The sequence below is a fragment of the Strix aluco genome, chromosome 1 (assembly GCF_031877795.1).
Source record: "Strix aluco isolate bStrAlu1 chromosome 1, bStrAlu1.hap1, whole genome shotgun sequence".
NCBI classification, from domain to species: Eukaryota; Metazoa; Chordata; class Aves; order Strigiformes; family Strigidae; genus Strix; species Strix aluco.
The window spans coordinates 151,529,720-151,550,471 of NC_133931.1; the positions used below are offsets into that span (position 1 = coordinate 151,529,720).

Here is a 20,752-nt window from a genome sequence, read left to right on the forward strand (position 1 = left end):
AGCTCACAGTCTCAGATGGTGCCAGTTTAGGCACGGTTTTTTAGGAATGTTTTTTTCCTCACCTTCATCCCACGTTTATTCAGCCACAAGCGCTTCCTAGTTAAAGAAGATCCATTGTCATTTTGCATTCACTCTTATTAAATAATTTTTGTTATTTTTGAGCCTATAGGGCCATACTGAAATGTATTACATGCCAGTATTATTTCTGTACCCTGACTGAAAGGTTCTGTCCTCTCTACACGCTGCAACATTATGAGGAGCTGAGGCAGTGTAATAAACAGCACAGGATTTACATGAACAGCCTTCCTACAGCCTGCCCACAGGACCTCTCAGGCACTGGTAACACAACCATCTCTTCTGTAGGCAACGCACAGAGATATTTCCCTGGGAGCTTTCTCAGTTCTAGCCTGACTGTTTCATCTTGTTGGGGACCATATCAAGACAAAGCCCATTCAGAACTGAGAGATTCACTTATTTTAAAGAGATATAGCTCAGGCCTCTAAGCAACAACATGACTTGCGAGAAGTAGACGTGCTGGAAGCAACCCAAATGTCTTATCTGCCATTGTGAAGAACACCAGTGAAGTACTCAAGATGAAAATATTGCAGAAATATGTACAAATATTGCAGCACTCATTCTCTACACTCCAATTCCTCCTCCAACCCATTTTTCTTTCTCATTCTGAATGCAAATGAAGCTAGAAGCATGTGGAAAACATCTGCCTGTTACATTCTTAGCTGCCCATCTTGAAGAACCTTTCGTTTCACCTATTCCAGAATAGTTGAAGCACAGACAGATGGCTAGCTAATCTAGCTGTGGCAGGTGCCTCAATTTAGTCAGTGTGCCAAAATCAAAACCTGACCTCTGGTCTGCTCAAAGTCTCTCTCTGTTGTTTGGCATCAATATTGCATTTACTGAAACTCATTAGACTGCTACAGGATAATTCAAACAAAATAAAAGCTCTGGAAGATGATGGAAGGCTCCTGACACTGTGCACGAGGTACTCTTCACAAGAGACTAATTTGAAGCTGTAGAGATTGTGGAAATTTAACCAAGATCCAGTCATTTTAGGAATTCTTAGCACAGGTAAGTCCATGCCTCAGTGCAGAAATACTAATGTCTGCATGTGAACTGCAGAACTTCTCCATCTTCCCTTTCCTGTGAAAGTTTTGACTCTATAATGCAGACAGCACACTACAAGTGGAAGAAACCTCATGGATAGAATAGCATCTATTTTTCTTCTACAGTATCTGACTAGCTTGCAGTTTCTGTAGAAATATTATCAAACACTAACTTGATTATGAATCTGACTGGTAACATTCAGGTCCCTGGGAACTCTCCCACAGGATACAGGTCTATCTGCTTACACTCTGGTTGACAATTTACCACTTGCTTTCACATTTTGTTCGCTATCACCTTCCTGCTTTTGTTCAGGATCACATACTGAAAGAGCAACCTCCTTCACCTCACAAAAAGCAAAGTCATCTTTCTACTGCATCCCCTAAAAAGTTACTTAAAAGGGGATATAAAGATACCTTAAAACCTTATATAGGCAGCCACCAACAGCACAATAGTGCCCTGAGGAAAGAAGTGACTCCCTACAGGTAACTCTGCCCTAGACAGACCTCTCCCTCCTTCTCTCTTTTTCACTTTTTAAATGTGTGATTTGATAACAGCCTTCTGATGATGTAAAAAAACCATTTCGACTTTAAGAAATAAAACAACCAACACCACAGTGAAATAGTAAGAGAGTCTTGACCTTCCAAAGAAAAATCACATTCTGGTTGTAACAGGGAGGAATGTAGGAAATGTGCATGTTTGATATAAGCACAGTTTCCAGGAAAGCAGGATTTATTTATTTATTTATTTATTTATTTAAAACTGGCAAGTCAAAATGAAAGCGCAACTGACTTCCAGATGAGGGTGTGGTGCTTGAAGACAAAATACAATGTGTCAGACCAACTCAGATCATTTCACTGAAGCACATCTCAATTGCAGTACCTGCTACTAGTCTGCTGACAAAAGAAGGTTAGTTTTGTTTTAATATTTACTGCTCTGTATGTTAAGTGTGATATCTTATTTACATAGAGAAGAGCTAGGATTTATTCTTAGATAAGTTGGCTTTACAGAGAGACATCATTTCTCTAAGGCACATGCTCATTTTCAGTCTTAAAATTGGACTTGTTCAGTAGAAGAACAGAATACTGCTTAATTCATTAAGTAAAAATCTGTCTGTTTAAACTGGGGATATTAACTTCATTCAACATGTATCCATACAATCCCACGTCAAGTTTAAACACACAGAAATAGTGAATTTGTATCTAAATGGAAGGCTGGAATAATTCTGCAAGAAATTATGTAAAGCTGTCTGTTATATCTATTAATATACCTCCTAGAAAACAGTACTGGAAAAAACAGCTGAGGTTCTGAGCTGTTTGGGTACTCGTGGTCGGTTTTGTATGTGATAAGATCCCTTTCTGTCATAACGTCCTGAGAAGTCTCCAGCTGTGAGATGCAGCATACCCACAGCAATTTGATTCTGTAAGAAATTCCACGTGGGCATAGGGTGGCTCACTGTGTGGGATGGAGACTAAACTAAGCCTGTTCCACCACTGTTCAGCACCTGAGTCCCAGGGGACTGCTCTGCTTTATGTAATGGGCACCTATACGTGTGCCTGGGAAACAACATTAACAGGAATGGCAAATACGAATAGGTGTGTTAGCCAAAACATAACTGTGTTTTTAAGGGAGAAATACCAACTGTTCCATTTTAGATAATTTTGTTTGCGTCAAGAACTCGGGTCAGCCAAAAGTGTATCAGGCAGCGGAGCATGTTCCTTGTGACAGCCAAACCACTTTGTGATACACAGACTTCTTGAAGTTTGCACTGAAATGTTTATTGTTTTGCTTTCAAGCAAATTTGCCAGTGATCCAACTTGATTAAGCATTCCCAGATGGGTTCTGTAAGAAGTGTTTTAGACCACAACCAAATCTTTTCAGTTTAACTTTTAATTTTCTTCTAATCTTGGCTAAGTGGATTAAACTCTTCCACTAATAAAAAAATACGTTTGCTGTTGCTGTCTGAATCTCTCCTCGAAGTACCATAAAGCTGCAAAAGATTACCCCGCTGAAAAATCCTGCTAATGCAGCTTGTTAGGCATAGAGTAGACATCCTTTGCCAGAGTAACTAATAGAATTACTGTATCTTTCCATTCTGCACACCTCATTTAGGCAACAGTAAATTACATTACAAGACCTAAAATAAGAGTAATCATTGTTTAAGGTTTAATGGGAAGTGTTTTGAAGTGTTAATACAATAATCCAGAGTCATTGAGGATGAAGCCAAATCAAATAGATAATTTCTAACTAATAGACTTTTAAAAAAAATTAGCAGATTCACTGAAAAAAAAACCAAACCCAAGCAGAAATAGAAATTATTAATTTCTCTCTATTTAATTGGTTTGCATCCCTGGATACAAGTTCAGTTAGTAACTTATTTTTCCTGGTAGACAGAATTGAAAAAATTAAAAATTAAAAAAATTAAGGCATGCTGTTTATAATAAGGGTTTGGCAACCCTTTGTTTAAACCCTTGTCTAAAAACCAGAAATGGTATTTGGAATTTTTCCAAGCTTGAAAAAGCCAGATTGTAGCTCTGGGGCAGAGTATCAGATAAGAACCTGATTTCAGTAACATTGGCCTGAAATTCTGAAACACTGCAGGTGATGAGAAAGGGGGACGTGTTTTTCATTCTCAGCTACTTTTTGCTACTGCTGTTAAGAAATCTTAATCCCATTTATTTCAAGAAAATGGGGCACTGCAGGACAGTAGTTTACAATAGAAAGAATTTCAGCAAATTAGTCTATGAACAGAGTTAAGAAAAAGAAGAAAATACTGTAGGACATGACTGACTTAAGACACGAACACTCAAACTTCCACCCTAAGCTGGCAGTGAGAATACAGCCGTAGTGTTTACGGAGTGAATCTGTCATCAGATAGTACTTGAGAAAACAGCAGAGCTTCTAAGTTGTTTGGGTACTTGTGGTCAGTTTTGTATGTGATAAGATTCCTTTCTGTTATAACATCCTAAGAAGTCTCCAGCTGTAAGATGCAGCATACCCACAGCAATTTGATTCTGTAAAATTCCAGTGGGCAGGACTACGCCTGTTCCACAGCTGTTCAGCAACTGACTCCACTGCTATGCTCTGTGTAATGGGCATGTATATGTGTGCCTGAGAAACAAACAAGCCCATTCTCCCTGTATTATATCCCAAATATGCCAAACTTTATGACAGTAGGCACAGCATACTACTGCTTGCCTCTCAGCTTCAACCTGTTAGTATTCCTTATCCACTCTATGGTAATAGCATTTGCAGCCTTCAACTGTACTCCTTTGCTTTGCAGAGGCTGTAGAGAGGAAGGCATAATTTCAATCCTATAAAGGGACAGACCAGTGGATTTTTTAATGGAATATTATCAAACACAACTGAGTCAGAACAGTTTAAGCAATGATGGCTCCACAGCTAAAATGTGGAAACCTGTGAAATGCACTCCAAGCATCTTGCAATCTCAAACGCTAAGGTTAATGAAAGCATTTCAGCTGAATGCATTTTACTTTGCATTGCACACACAGATGTAGTCAGTTACCCCATTTCGTGTGAGAATTTGAGATGGTCTGTTCTGCCTCCATCACTGTCTAGTTCTACTTTGATTAGTTACAAATGTATTCTCAATATCCAACTTCTCTAAACTTGAGATGTAGAAGCAACCCTAAGCAAGGGTTTTAGGTTTCAAGAGAAATTTTAAAAATTAAAACCAGTACTATTTCTTTGGAGTTCCCTTTTCACCCTTTTTTTTGTGCCTTGTAGCTTTGCCATGGGCTGGGATATGAATAACTCAACCACTTACTGGATTGAGGACGAGGAGGATGATCCCAACTCTGATATAGATTACAACACATATGAGCTTCTCTGTGAAAAAAGCGATGTGAGAAATTTCACTAAATTATTCCTCCCTGTGTTCTATGCATTGGCTTTCACTGTTGGAGTTGCTGGCAATTCATTAGTGGTCGCAATTTATGCCTATTGCAAGAAACCGAAGACTAAGACGGATGTGTACATCATGCATCTAGCCATCGCTGATTTGCTCTTGCTCTTTACACTCCCTTTCTGGGCTGCAAATGCAGTGCAAGGCTGGGAACTTGGAAACTCAATGTGCAAGCTCACTTCTTCTCTGTACACCATGAATTTCAGCTCTAGCATGCTGTTCCTGGCCTGTATCAGTGTGGATAGATACGGGGCCACTTCTGAATCCCGGGGTCGTACAAGAATGGGTAAACACTGCAGTGTTACCTGCGTCTGTGTCTGGCTGTCTGCCATTTTCCTCAGTATCCCCGAACTGGTATTTAATCAAGTCAAGACACACAATGACAGGAATGAATGCCTTCCTGTATTTCCAATGAACATGGAAACGCTCTTAAAAGCAACCATTCAAATCCTGGAAATTATCCTGGAATTTCTGCTTCCTTTCCTAGTAATGCTGATCTGCTATTCAGCTACTGCTAAAACAATCTTCAGATCTGCAAATGCTAAAAAATCTAGACCCTTCCTGGTTCTGCTGGCAGTAGTGGCTACTTTTATTATTACCCAGCTACCTTACAACATTGTTAAGCTCTGGCGAGCCATAGATATCATCTACATGTTGATTACTGACTGTGACGCAAGCAAAACAATCGACGTTGCACTCCAGGTCACCAAGAGCATAGCTTTGTTTCACACTTGCCTGAACCCGCTTCTCTATGCCTTTCTGGGTGCCTCTTTTAAAATGCATATTATGAAAATCGCAAAAAATTATGGATACTGGAAAAGACAACAACAGAATGGAAGACCTGAAGAAATTTCTCTGAATTATGAAGACCACACTGAAGAAACAATTAGTTTCACTATATAGACTCTCCATTATTTCATTATCTTATATAATCAAGGGAATTACTAATTCATTCTAGGGGTATCGTTTCAGCAGCCGTTTCTCTGCAAGGCAACTTTCAGATGAATTTCTCAACCTGCAGACTAGCCAAGACACTACAGCGCAGCAAGAACTAAACACTGAAATTCCTAGAAACAACTAAAGATACTTACTTAAAAAAAACACCAAAGAAAAAACCCAAAACCCAAACACCTAAAAAACCCACAAGATTTAAATTTGAAAGTGTCACAGTACTAGGCAGTTAAGTATCTGCGTAATGAACAATCTGTACATGTCTAAAAATCTAATTCAAACAGAAAAAGAAACCATCAGCAATAAAGCAGCAGTACAGGAACTTCTGTGCCAGAAGTTACTAATTTTGTGTTTCTTCAACTATTTTGTAAAAGTTAGAACATTTGTCTAGTAAGTCAGTTCGATTCTTTTTCCTCAGCTATCATTCCATACATACCTCTGCAGCTTGAAATGAGGTATACGTTCATGGCTGAGAACTGAGAGAGAGAGAAAGAGTGGAGAAAAAAGCCATTCTCTACGTGTTTCCACATAAAACACAAAAACCAGTAATTCCTTCTCTGTTAACTACCAAAAATGACCTTTCACCTCTCCTTTTCTGCTCATCCTGAACTTAACAAGCCCAGTGCCCTATGGGAGGCACATTCTGTATCTCTGTAAACGCCAAAGCCTTAGCAGAAATGTAAGAAAAAGTTAAGTTAATCTTCAGATACAGCACCTGGAATTTCCAGTCACAATTTGTACAATGAATCAAACACTGCAATAAGTGTATCTGCTAAAATATATGGAGATACAATAAAATCAAAGAATACAAAAAGTGCACTGGCTTTCACTTATTCATCTCTTTACGTTGCTTTGGTTTAGTAGGTACTGACATCTCACATGATAGGCCAGCAAAGGCTAGAGGCCTTGCTCGATGAATGAGAGAGGTTCTGACTCCACATGGAGCTCATGCTCAGTGGGATTTACAGTTTTTCCATGGAGAAATACCAAAACTGTCCCCTACCACAGTGCTGGTGAGGATTCCAGGAAAACAGCAGTTTTCCATGACTCTCTGGAAACATTTCAAATATATTGACATACTAGCTTTCAAAAAGAAAAAAGGAGTATTACAGCATACTGTCCCTGACTTCAGGCATCCCGTGGGCTCTGACAAAAAGCCTGATCTATGGCTTTCAAAAGCCAAGAATCTCTAATTTTTAGACACTGTTCCTAGTTACATAACTATGGACTGGAAGAAAAAGCTCTAAAAGGAGAGACAAGAAACAACAGTAGCATAAACAAGACACAAGCCTCTTCTCTCTGTTTGGATGACAAAAGCTTACAGAATTTCTGCCCACTATTTTGAGAAATACTAGGGCGTGAACAGGTAAGTCAGAAGTGCTTGACAGATAGTCTACACATACACCATAAATCTGCCATCTTTAAGCTGTACTGGATTTACTGTAGATGTGCAAAGCTCCCATGCAGAGCATGGTAAGAAACTCCAGTTCTTCCACAAAACCACTAACTCCTTACATGTGTGATTTATGACTTGTCTTCACAAATACAGAGTCGTTGCACCCAGACTGACATTCTGATGAGGCTGTCGGGCTTCTGGAACTCCCAAACATCCAAGGTCCTAATTTCCCACTCAGAGTAAAAAGGAAAAAAAACCAAAAAACCAAAACCAAACACAAAACCCTCAAAACGCAAAAAAACGACCAGGCAGAAAAGGAGACTCTGACTAAGACAAAGCTGCATGTATGTGTTTCTCAAACTTCTTGAAATTGCAGTGCCTTTTATGTGTCTGTCCTTATGCAAATCTGACTGTCCTAATTATTTTTATTAGAAATAAGACAAACCAAATTATGCTTACTCTCTTATGTTTATGTTTACTCTCCTTTTTATAATTCACATAACTAATTTTACAAATAATATTTTGTGTGTGTGACCTTCTACAAACTTTCCCGTTACTTTCTTAGGAACTGCAATGCACAGCTGGGAGACACTGACCCAGAGCAAAGGTAGCAGCCAGCAGTTAAGTGACACTCTCAGGTCGAGAGACAAGACCCCATGCCTCCTTTCGCCACCGGTTTTGCAGTACTAGAAAAGAGAGAGAGTCCTATCTTCTGGTGAGTCTAGGTATTGCACAGGCATGTATTAGTAAGTAACTGCCGTGCTCAAAGGTGCATAAATGAAACATTCAGGTTTCACTCCAGTTAGCAACTCAGTTTATTTAGCTGGCTTCCAAACTCCCACAGAATGATGATTTTCAAGTTGCTGTCACATATGTTTAGTTTAAAAAGTAACTACTACAGTATCAGGGGCATTTACCACTTACAGTACAATCCATTGATTTTTCTGGGAACAATAGTCTAAGAAAATCACCTGTAACAGTCAGGCCAGCAGCATCACAGGCTAGTTTAAAAAGCAGCCAAATTTTACTGCAACTACACAGTATAGTCAAACTTCACACACAAACTGCCAAAGACAGCTTCATAAAAACAAAGTTTAAAGGCTACAGCCATAAACGTATAAGTTACCTGATGGAAAGAGGTAACATATAAAGAACAACAGTAACATTCATTCTGTGAAAAAAATTCAGAGCTTCCAAAAAGGGCCCAAAACCCCAAATTGGATTTGAGTCTTGGACTTTGTTTCATAGAACAGAAACTCAGTTTAGCTCTTTCCATTGTTTACATTCTATTGCCTTTACTCAGGAAGAAACAATTTCTCATCTCAGAAATGGAGCATCTATCTTTTTGTTTCATCAGTTCTTGGAAAGAATTTTAGACTTAGCCATTCTTACTTAGGGTTTCCATACTTACCACTGCTCCACCACTTCTTGCCATTGATCACATAACTGTTTCCATCTCGCTCAATGCTGCATTGCATATTGGTGGCATCACTTGAAGCCACATCAGGTTCTGCGTTAAAGAAAAAAACAAAACCAAACCACTGGATTAAACATACAGGCAGTACTACATACATCACAAACATAGGCATCTAGATAAACTCTATCAACAATGACACTGTTTTGCTTCTTGTGGAAAAGCTGTTTACAGAACCTCACTCTGCTGGTGGTCAAAGGCTTTGTTCTATTTTCCAACAACCTGTTATTCCCAGTCAGTTTAAACTTGGTTTTGGGCTCAGACTACCCTTTATAGTTAACAGCCTTCTTCCTTCCCTGAGGTTTTTAAATCCTTCCCCTTCTAATGTACTTACAGATAACAGTCATATCTCTCCTCAGTCTTTTTTTCCCCGTGGCTCTTCTCAAGAGAAAATAAAGAGGCTTAAACTACTTAAAATGGTTGCCAGCAAAATGTCATCAATGATTGTTTGGAACAGGAAAGATTCTTCCTCTCTCCTTTCACCCTTAACTTCTTTTATAGGTCATCTTCTTTAAAGCAAAAGCATCTCTTTCCTCTTGGGGAACACAGTGAAACAGAATTTGCAAAATAAGGGTCCAGCTCTGCAAGGCTGAGTTCTCTCAACTCCTGCTGACACAGGAAGATCAAGAATTTGACATCCCATGTTCAAAAGCTACCTACCTCTACCAAGAGCCAGGCCTCCCAAAGATGCTGAATGCCACAAGCTTTCAAGAGCAAAAATGAATATAATGCTGAGCTACAGACATAAAGCAAGCATGCTGTGTGTTTTGCAAGTTATCTTCAGGTTATGTCATAACACCTCTACCTATGACATACTGCAAAACTACACGGCTTTAAACACAATAACCATACTTGTACCTAATTCTATCTTTCTAGAGAACCCCAAAGCACGTTACAAAAAATGGTAAGTTCTATTGTAAGCCTGGTTGGTATGATAAAATGTATTTTACTAGTACTACAAATAAACCAAAAATATATGGTAAGCAAATTACTGTAAGCATGAAAAATGGTAACTATCAGGAAAGGGCAGCAAGGGTGCTTCACTTCGTATGAACACCTCATAGATGATTTCATATTCAAACATATTCACAGATACAGCAGAAATTTCTGTATTAATTCATTAACACATAACAACTTGTAGTTTTATACTTTTTGCATAAGCCATGTGAAATTTGTGCCAATTGCTTCTAACCTTCTTCTGGAGAAAAATATACCTGTCATGCAGAAGCAAGAACTAATCTTCCCTTCTAGAAGAGGCTCCAGCCACTCTTTCTTTTGCTCTTCAGTCCCATATATGTGCAGGACCTCCATGTTTCCAGTGTCTGCAAGATATCAGTGGCCATGTTTACTTCTTGAGACACACAACTCATGAGGCATAAAGATGCCCAAGTTTTTAATGCTCTCAGTATTGTAGTTAAGGGACAGGGCCGCTAACCTGGTGCATGACAGTTGAAAACTTCAGGAGCAAAGAAGCATTTCCCTGTCTCCTCAGCTATTAGCGCATAGTCAAGCTGGCTGAGACCACTGACATCTGGGAGAAAAAGGTTCCACAGACCTTCTGCCTTGGCCATTTCCTGTTGAAAGAATCAACAGAGGAAAACATTAGCAATAAATCTTTAAAAAAAAATTAAATTCTGGTTTGCTGCCCATTTCCTTCCTTCCTTCCTAACATACTGTCCAATACGTCTGATGCCTTTTTTCAGTAGCTATTTTCAAGAGGTACAGTCTTTGACTTAAAGTTCAGACATGCCCCTCACAGAACTCACTTTTGTTTTTCTCCTCTCCCATTCATATCTCGTCCCTCCTTTTGCACACTTTCTTCTTCCTTTCCTTTCACTGTTCCTCACAGTTTCTTTCCATGCAGTAACTTCTCCAGCAGAATATGCGAAACATTCTTACGCTCTATGTCACTGCCTGTTTCTTTTACTGCTAGACTGCTCAAGAATATTTATTATCCCATACCTTCAGTCTCTCAAGCAGTGGTGGTTTCTTCCACTTTTCCTCAGTATTTCCATGTCCAGCATAGTATTTTATTATTTCCTTAGAGTAACAATTAAAAAGATACTGTTTAAATTACGAACACGTCACATACACAAGTAATAATATGGTGTCTTTTCCAGCCCTACATCCCAAGAAACCAGTAAAAAAATTATTCAGAACAGGTTTTTATGATATAGTCAGTTGCATTATAAAATTAAATATATAATTGAAAATCAATCTGCAATCTACTGATTTTGCAAGACTTTAAATGCATCATGGAGATGACCCCAGTCAGTACCTTATTTCATACAGAGAAATGATTTGGGGTGGTTGAGGTGAGTGAGGCATGGCACTTCAAAGCTGGGCCAGAAACTAGTTTTAGAGCAAATAAAAGTACTGCCCTCTTCTGAAAATCACAGAGTAAGACAAATTCCGAAGTAGAATTTACAAGTCCTGATTCACAATCTCTGTTATCAGAAATAACTTACAAGTATAACACTAATCATCTGCAAAACTTGCATGGCTCTTTGTGGTTCTTTTGTTTTTAAAGCAAGTACTTTAATTATTGCAAGGTTTCCTTGGACAACCCAAAACTAGTTACAGACAGACTTTTAAGAAACTTTGCATATCAAGAGTTTCTGCTCTCAACCTCTCCTTGTGAAAGGCAGATGCATTCATAAATATTTTAAATTAGTATGTTCTCTGCATTTCTGCTTGACTGCAAAAAAAGAAAAAAAATAAATCAAAAAGCCAAAAAACCCAATTCTGCAACAAAAGTCATCTGCATTTCCATGAGACTAAAAGTTGAACCAACTTTCTAAGTGAAAAATTTCTAACGTCCTTGGGGCAAGAATTAGAATGTTTCATCTCATTTTCCCTTCCACTATTTAAGGACTTTGGTAGATATTTCATTATCTGATTTCAAACCTTCAGCAGTATTAGATATATTCAGGAATGAGGCTACACTGATACATTGCGGCATCCCATTTTTTGTCATAAAAGTCACACCTTAAAAAATAAAGCAAGGAACAGAAACATTTAACTTTATATGGTTAAAAACAGCAGTTTCCATTTTTTTAACTGTCTTTCCATTTAGTATGTAAGAGTTCTAGATTTTTGTTAGTATTAAAAGTATTTTGGCAAATATATTTAAAAAGTAACTCTTTTAAAAAAGAGTAGTTTAAAAAGTAACTCTTAGCATTCATTAACAATGCATACACATTTTAATTCTGAAAAAAAATTAATGCAGACTATGATGATTTCTGTTAATATTTTGCAATGCCACAAACATCACTGCATGAAAATAAGGCTGTTTTGAAAAAAGAATTTAAAATTGGAGGACAAGACTTCTATACATAGCTTTACATTTTCATAAACTCTAGACATAAATAGGTTTACTATAAATAGTCATTTACAAATAGGTTTACTAAACTAAAAAAGCTAAAAGCTCTTACCTTCTCAGCTGGATATATGTGCTGCTTCATGAACTGCTTGACCTTCAGCAAAATTTCTCGGCCTTTCCTACTTTGATGGAACAACTCTCCAGAAATGCTGTGATGTGTGCTGCTGAAAGATGACCTAGAGAACATTCAACGCAATAACAAGACCAGATTTTCCCTCATAAGAATATAAGCTTTTAAATTTAGGCATTTAAATAAGTGAAGATGTTGTAAAAACTTTGCCTTGCCTTTGACCAGTAGTTTAGACCACTCTTACCTTTTTGACAGCTCTAACCCTCTCTCTGCCAAAGGTTTCACAATCTTAGCAAATTCATGACTATTCTCTGCAGAAGCATTTCCAATGAGATATCTAGCATATACACCCTAAAAGCAAAAGAAACACATATATAGTATAATTCTGCATTAAAAAATTGTCTCTTTAATAGATTGCTAATTTCTTCAACTATGAAAACAATGCTTAAATGCACGTGTTCTTAAAAGGAAAGAATTAGCACCCAGACAGATTTTACTGGGACACGTTAATATTGTTTCTGGTCCATTTCTGATACAATGGAGATGCTTGGTACACAAGAGAAAAAAAACATACCCCAGCTAAAACAAACTGAAGGCAAATCACAGAAAGTACTAGAGAAAAGAAAAAGAAAAAATAAATGTCTGCACATGATACTGCAAGCAAGCCCAGCCTGTCCCTTAAGCCAACTGACAACAGTATCCACACATGATTATTATCCACAACTAAATTAACTACCCACATACAGAGTCTTTCTTCAAATTAATATCAGGTGTCTTAGCCCACATTTGGCATGCTGAACTCAGTTAAAATCTACTTATGCTCTATAATGGCTGAATATCTAATTAAAGAGTTACTTCTGTTAACAATGAATCAAGGAAACTTATTTTCTCCTATAATTACATATCAAGATTGGCTCCTATGCTCATAATAAGATAAGTTTACAAGACACCCTTTTTCATCCGTGTGTGGCACCAACAGGATCTTACTTATCTATCCTGCTATCTACTTTCACAAGAGCTGACAAAACTTAGAAAGATCTTTGTTTCTCTGTAATACAGGATTTAAATTAGCCAGAGAGTGCAAAAAGGTAATGACAAAATTGCCTGCATACTGGAACATCAATAAGACAAACCCACATATCCATGTTCACTTCATTTTTAGCCTACTTTCCTAAGAAGTTAGGTATATCTAACACAATGTACTTTATGTAGCAAGAATTCCATCTTAGAGGGTCATAAGCATCCAAGATACTGCTTCTAAAGGATCAAACTGAAATACAATGGTTCCAGTTATTTTTTAAATATTATTCATATTTTGAACATATATTAACAACTATAAATACTCATAATAAAAATATGTCACATTTCTGCAAGTGTGAGTGTATTACCTGGGATATTGCTGCCATTTTAAAATATGACAAAGCAAGAAAAAAATTAAAGTTGGATAAAGCAGTGCTAATACCCCGGCAGCGGCAGTAAATGGAAATCAGCTCTTGAAATGAAGGAGTTTCTACAAAAAAACAACAGAATATTTTATAATACTCAACATCTACTATTTTTTCCACCTTATTTTTCAAACATTTGAACAGCTTTTCAGCTTTATGAGATATTCCATTTACATAGTAAAAAACATGATTTGTCATTTCTCATGACCTAAATGTGATATGGAGAGGCAAAAGGAAATAGGAGTTGTCAGAATACCAGATAAGCATAATACTTCCTATCACCCCTCGCCTCCACCCCATTTAGGAAATTAATTTCACCACTGCAGGGGAGAGGGAGGTGCCTTTTTTTTTTTTTTTAAATAAATTATAAATTTACATTTAAATTTCAGTTTTCTTCCATTATCTCTAAGAAAGGTTCAAAATAAACTTTTACAGAAGGACCATACTTGGCTAAGCTTGTTAAAAAAGGACTACCTTAAACCTCCTTATCAGCATGTTTCCTCCAATGAAGATAACTATGGAAAAGTTCTTTTTAAATGCAAAATGATGTGCTTTTTATAATTGTTTATAAAGGTAACATATCAAATAGAAATCAACCCTACAATTTGTTCAACAAAAAGATTACAGTTTCATACCTATGGTGCCTTTGAAACCCAAGAAAGTTCCTTGACCTAAGTCCTTAATAGATGCAGGCCAAAAGTGGAATAGAGTGGCATATGCTAAATCTGCTAAAGGATGGCCAGCAGTTGAAAGTTCCCAGTCCAGCACTGCCAAAACACGAGCCTTAAATAAAAATAAAAACCTCAAGTGAATGCTAGAAGATAAATTCTCCCCATTCACAAATGTACAACCCACTTCAATACCCAACAGCTTTATTTAGTTACTATGTGTTTATAATTAAAAACATGCACTGTACCTGTCTACAGCACAACCAGTTCCTTTTAGCTCTATGTAAGGATCTGCAGAAAATTAACATTTACATAGTGACAGAAAACCAGGCATTTTTCCAACTAAAATCTGTTTTAAATTCTACATTTTTGAGTAGTGTTCTTCCTGTCAGAAACTTCTAAACTCTTCTAGTCAAAATATGACTGAAATATAACATCCTAAAGAACAGTAGTATTGCCACGTGTGGGGTTTTTTTTTTGTTTCCAGTCCTGTTCAATAGACACTGTTACCCAGTCCTTTTGCAGAGATACTCATGGACAGATCAGGCATTAAAAAAACTAATTTATCACAATATTATGCATAGATTACAACTTATGTGGGGAGTTGAATTCCTTAAACAGGGCAGTCAATCACTGCCCAGCTAGTGACACAAGCCTCTGCTGCAAGCATCCTTGCAATGGTGTCTTCAGCTGTATGGGCTGAGACTCCCCAAACTGTCGTTCTGATGAATTCATATAATCCAACTGGTCTGTCATCCAGACCAGCCCCTCCAGCCTACTCATGATCCATGGCTACCTGAACTATGTGCAAAAACTCTTCCTACATGGTCATTCCTGCATATACAGGAACAGTTTCCACAGATTCACCCCTGTACTCGGCACTGGTGAGGCCGCACCTCGATTCCTGTGTTCAGTTTTGGGCCCTGCACTACAAAAAGGACATTGAATTACTTGAGCGTGTCCAAAGAAGGGTGTCCTGGTTTAGCCAGGATAGGGTTAAGTTTCCCCAGCAGTGGCGGGGGAAGCTCTAGCTGGGTTATTCACCCTGTGGAAGTCACATCCTGTCGCTGAAGTGGGACAAGGGGTTACCCGTGTGTACTGTGGGATTTGCTCTATTCTCACTGCTGTATTGGTAGATATTTTGCTCTGTTCATTGTTATTACTGTTATTGTTATTGTTGCTGTTTGTTGTGTTGCTGTTGCACTGTTGTATTAAACCTTTCCTTATCTCAGCCTCCGGGCTTTGTATTTCACTCCCTTTGTGGGGGAGGGGCAGCGGCCACGTGGTCTCAGACCCCGGCAGGGGCTAAACCACCACAAAGGGCAAGGAAGCTGGTGCAGGGTCTGGAGCACATGTCGTACGAGGAGCGGCTGAGGGAACTGGGTTGTTCAGTCTGGAGAAGAGGAGGCTGAGGGGAGACCTCATCGCCCTCTACAACTACCTGAAAGGAGGTTGCAGAGAACTGGGGATGAGTCTCTTTAACCAAGTAATAAGTGATAGGACAAGAGGTAATGGCCTCAAGTTGCGCCAGGGAAGGTTTAGACTAGATATTAGGAAGCATTTCTTTACAGAACGGGTTGTTAGGCGTTGGAATGGGCTGCCCAGGGAGGTGGTGGAGTCCCCATCCCTGGAGGTGTTTAAGAGTAGGGTCGACATAGCGCTGAGGTTAATGGTTGGACTGGATGATCTTCAAGGTCTTTTCCAACTTAGACGATTCTGTGATTATTTAAATTCTTTCAACTACTTCAGGAACAGCTGGGAGAGTGCCTGAGACTGCCAGATTCTCCACTCAGGGAGTCAATCAGCACGTTTAAGCCTACAAACTGTCTATCAACTGATCTATGTGCAACAGTGGGAATCCCTGGGATCTGCTGCTTTGTTGTGAAGCACGCATTGCGGAGTCTTGGTCACAAATCCCAGGCATACCTTCTGGTCACAATCCAGCAAATAGCATGGAAAAAAATAATGAAATGCAATTATGTTGATAGACAGGTAACTTACATTTATTTCCGCAAACTAGAAAAAAAATAATCTTCCTTTTCTCTAAAGATGAAGAATTTTTGAGGTCTCTGTGATCTATGTGTGCTCCATACCTAAGCAGCTTTGGCAGGTTTTTCTTTGCTTCCACTAGTATCACATAGCATGCAGTCAGATCCTGTTCCAAAAGTCACTGCTGTTAACTGAAGCCATACCACAGATTTCAACAGGCTTTGGATCAGATAGACGCTTATGTAGTTTAATGAAGTGAGCCTTCTGTATGTCCTTAAGTTGCACTGAATTCAATAGGATTTATGCATATAAAATGTTTTGTTCTTGGGCTTTGAAGCAGGGACTAGAGCTAATGAATAAATTGAGTAAGTAGCTCCTGCAATGAAAACCAGTACTGTATTAGGTACCTAAACAGCATACACAGAGCATAGAGAAGAGTTAAGTTCCCTACTGTTCCTTCAAAGATGTATCATGCACTAAAACACCCACATGTCTTATTACATGGTAGGAGTACAAACAAATGGAGGACCAAGAACTACTAAACATGTACAAATACATTTCAAATACCTCTGTTGGGTGGAAGATGATGTTATCTATTCTAAAGTCCCCATGAATCAGGCTTTCTTCATTATCATGAGGTGGCAAGTTGTTTGCTAACCACTCAGACAGCTTGTTCATGGCAGGAATATCTGTATGAGCAGCTGCATCATATTGTCTTTTCCAAGTTGATACCTAAAGAAATACAAACACTTCAACAGATTCTCCAACTGATTCACAAGTTTTTCAAGAGCACAAAATTCTGAAGCACATGCTTCTGGGCTTTAACTATTACCATGTTACCTGTAAAGTCAGTAAAACCCAGTACCTTTGCATTTGCAAATGTGAACTGAGAGAGCAAAAGATGCAACGAAGACTACCTCTATTTTCTCTTTCAATCCTATTTACATAACCTAGATCTAATATAATTCCAAAAGTGAATGAATACCATTCCCTGAGTGTAGCATTACAGAATTGATCTGAACATAGTAGTAACTTTATACTGTGCACAAATAATTGAACTAAGGGAGGGTGTTTAATAGCTAAAATATAATGGTTACTTTTACAAGTCATTAATAATTAACAATTTAGCTTGCAAATCAAATAAGTCTTCAAAGGTCTAACAAAACAAGAGAATTCTTTTGAAGTGCTGTACCTGTCTTCTGCAGTATCCTGGTCCTCTGCCATATCCTTGGAGACCCAAAGACTGTAAATCAAAGGAGTGTAACAGGGCCAAAGTTTCTATCATTGCAATATACAAGGCAGAACGCTCTGCTGGGCCCACTTCAGGCAGTGAGAGGTCTCGGAAGATGCGACCCTAGAAACATCATAAATCAGATATTTGGTGGGATGTACACATCAGATGAAGAGAAGTAAAGCTATACATTTCAGGAGCAAAACCAAATGCAGTGAACCAACACTTCCCATACAATCAAAAACTCCTTCCTCATTTATTTTATTCCTTGCCCAGGACAGATGAAGGGATTCACAGTAATCTCAGATCATTAGTATAGAGGATATTTATTGGAAGGCAATTAAAATAACAGATATATGCAGTAGATGAAAGTCTGAATTAGAGCACTCAATCGAGATATCCTCAAGCTTGAAAGCACCAGGAAAAAAACATGTTACTGTATTGTCTCTAACAGCTAACTTCCAGAAAAAAATATCAGTGAAGACCCTGGGGGGGCAGGGGCAGGTGGGGAGAGGAGGCAAATGGGTGGGTTGTACCTACAAGGAGGCAAACAATCCAAAGAAATTCACCTGCATTCCCCTTAAAAGCAGTTTAGTATGTTTAGAAGATGGGTTTGGTTTTCCATTTTCTCCTTTAATTTTGACCCTGCCAGTAACAGATTGGAAAAGAAAAAACAGACTCTTCTCTAAGTTCCTCAGTTCCACTGGTTCACATGCTGACTTCAATATGTTTACATAGCTAAAGCACCAACAGAACTTTTTTGCTGAAAGATTCCACATAACAAATCTAGAAATCAGATTTTGTATTGTGTAATATTCAACACAATCTATGTAAGATTGTTTTCTAAATACACAATGTATTTGTTAAAAAGAGTACACTGCTGTCCATCTTAGAATAGATACTGTAAATTTACATCCTTAGAAATGTCAATATAACCGTAGCAGGGTTTCTCATTATGGAACCACTTTGTTCTAGTTGAAATCAGAAAAATTCTCCATCTTTAATGTAAGAAATTTGCTTCAAATTCTTCATAGCTTTTACATTTTATTTTCACCTGGATTCATAGTTTTTGTAGGAAGGTTAATTTAATCTTCAGGAATTGGCCCATAAAGTCTTACATTTCATCAGGATTCAGTGAACCTGATGATAGGGTAGGATGCAATGAAAAGGAAGAGGCCTGAATTCAAATCCTCCTCCCAGAGGAAAAAAAAGACATGATACAGCAGACTTACACTCAGAGTCACCGAAATCTAACTGGAACAGCAACAACTCTGCTATGGCAGTCCCAGAGCGATGGGCCACAGAGCGAGCTATGCCATGCTCTTTCTGAAAGTAGTGCTTGAGCTGGAATCCTGCTTGGTTTTCAAGAAAAGGTGATTGCATGTACATTACTATCTTCAGTACTAAACAGGTCCCAGGATGTCCAGGGATCCAGTATAACTTTATAGCACAATCATTCTCCCTCTGCCTTGTCTATGCTTTTCACAGAAGTAATACTGACTCATTTCAAGACATCCTTCTGAGAGCTCAAATGAGAACGAGAGGTTAAATACCGAGCTGAAAATTTCGACAAAGTAGGAAATAAGTTCTGAGGAAGCTGAAATCAGTGAGAATCTCTGATAGCTAACATTTCTTAAAAATATCAGAAGATTATTTATATCACAAAGCTTAGTAAATGCTGAATAAGGCTCTAACAGAAAAGTTTTAAACAATTTAAAAGCAGCTTGTAGTAGGGAGAAGAAAAGAATCTCTCACATTGGAGAACCAACCTGCACATGCTGCATTACATAAAATTCTGTTCCAATGATAGAAACGTCACTGCAATACAGCAGGGGCTCAGGCACTGGAAATCCAGCTGAAAACAAGGCTTTCTGCACACGATATTCTCTATCGATCTGAAGAAGACACAGAACTTAAGTTCAAAGAAAAGCTCTCAGACACAAATGACTACAGTGAATGACAACGTATCCTCTTAAACGTTCAGTTATGTGTATAGCACAGAAAACTGGAAATGATCCACCAATTCATTGCATCTCTAGACACATTCAACAATGTGCCTCACTATCATGTATAGGACTTATCCACCTGCAATACAAAGTGTTTGGAGCTCGCTGAAGAGTGTTACTTACCTTGTGAGCTCTAGGTAAAAGAGGGCCATGGGGCTTCTTCCTGAGCACATAAGCCTGCCCACCCTTCTGAAGATAAAAGGTTGGATTTGACTGGCCTAAGCTACAAAGAGAAAGATTATAATTACTTATGAATTCAAGTAGTTACAAATTTGCAAACTACTAACAGAAATGATGCAAACTGACTTGGCCTGATCAAAATGACAAGACAGAGGAAAGTGGTCTTTTCAAGAGTTGTTGTCTTTTTTTTTAAATATAGTCTTACAAGGACGCAAGTGATAGCCTACAAAACTAGAAGTCAGAGGTTCTATTCCTACCTATAAGAAAGATGACTTCTGTCACTGCAGAGGTCACAGATACTCAATTTGTTCTCCTGTGGAATGGAGATAGCATTTACCTCTCCTCCCTAAAGAGACATTATTAATGTTTTCAAGGTATGCAGTAGATACTAACTTTAAAGTTTTCCGATGTGGAGGAAATTAAACAGAGCAGAATTTACACTAGCCCATAATTGTATTTGGCCTTTGTCAAGCTGTAGTTTGAACAATGTAAGCATATAGAAAGCTCTAAATAACTGATGAATTCTACTACCAAGCCCCACTGTATGCTAGCCTCATCATCACATACATATGCTATGCTTAAGAGACTGTAAAGTTTTAAAGGATGAATGTTGCTGCAGGAAAGAATCATAGAAATTAGACATTTCAATAACATACATGTGTAAAAGTGAAGGACAAACTAGCCAAACCCTTCCATATCTCAACCAAGCTCATTATTTTCCTCAAGGCTCTGTGCTAATCTACATGCCTTCCCCTCTTCATTCTGGATCATTTTTAAGATGCCTTCTGACTTCAATAAAAGATTAGACTAGCATTGGAAAATCAAAATCAAGTGAACTTTTGCCCTCATGCGCACCACGACACTTCCATTCTCCCTGGGGCAGTTAGGGTATAGTCTGTAAAATAGGTTAACAAGC

At 38.3% G+C, this 20,752-nt stretch overlaps 2 protein-coding genes across 3 annotated transcripts in view; one reads left to right on the top strand and one right to left on the bottom strand.

Moving 5' to 3' along the window:
• ACAD11 (acyl-CoA dehydrogenase family member 11) overlaps nucleotides 1–20,752 on the bottom strand; it is a 31,451-nt gene that overhangs the window by 9,433 nt on the left and 1,266 nt on the right. Inside the window, exons 2-13 of one of the 2 annotated variants that reach the window (XM_074840052.1) lie at nucleotides 19,780–19,879; nucleotides 19,420–19,545; nucleotides 17,612–17,773; nucleotides 16,987–17,151; nucleotides 14,398–14,545; nucleotides 13,706–13,827; nucleotides 12,562–12,668; nucleotides 12,300–12,423; nucleotides 10,828–10,905; nucleotides 10,301–10,439; nucleotides 10,080–10,187; nucleotides 8,803–8,901 (exon numbers count right to left, since the gene is read on the bottom strand). In XM_074840052.1, coding sequence (XP_074696153.1) covers nucleotides 8,803–8,901; nucleotides 10,080–10,187; nucleotides 10,301–10,439; nucleotides 10,828–10,905; nucleotides 12,300–12,423; nucleotides 12,562–12,668; nucleotides 13,706–13,827; nucleotides 14,398–14,545; nucleotides 16,987–17,151; nucleotides 17,612–17,773; nucleotides 19,420–19,545; nucleotides 19,780–19,879 — 1,478 coding nt within the window. The remainder of the gene's footprint in view (nucleotides 1–8,802; nucleotides 8,902–10,079; nucleotides 10,188–10,300; nucleotides 10,440–10,827; nucleotides 10,906–12,299; nucleotides 12,424–12,561; nucleotides 12,669–13,705; nucleotides 13,828–14,397; nucleotides 14,546–16,986; nucleotides 17,152–17,611; nucleotides 17,774–19,419; nucleotides 19,546–19,779; nucleotides 19,880–20,752) is intronic. The other variant, XM_074840062.1, reaches the window with a different exon arrangement.
• On the top strand, nucleotides 1,811–6,179 carry ACKR4 (atypical chemokine receptor 4). Its single transcript, XM_074840075.1, has 2 exons — nucleotides 1,811–2,028; nucleotides 4,867–6,179. Exon 2 carries the CDS (start codon nucleotides 4,874–4,876, stop codon nucleotides 5,945–5,947), a length of 1,074 nt encoding a protein of 357 aa, XP_074696176.1. The 5' UTR covers nucleotides 1,811–2,028; nucleotides 4,867–4,873; the 3' UTR covers nucleotides 5,948–6,179.

Coding starts and splice junctions, on each gene's coding strand:
- ACKR4 (XM_074840075.1), top strand. CDS start 4,874: ATGGGCTGGGATATGAATAACTCAACCACTTACTGGATTGAGGACGAG.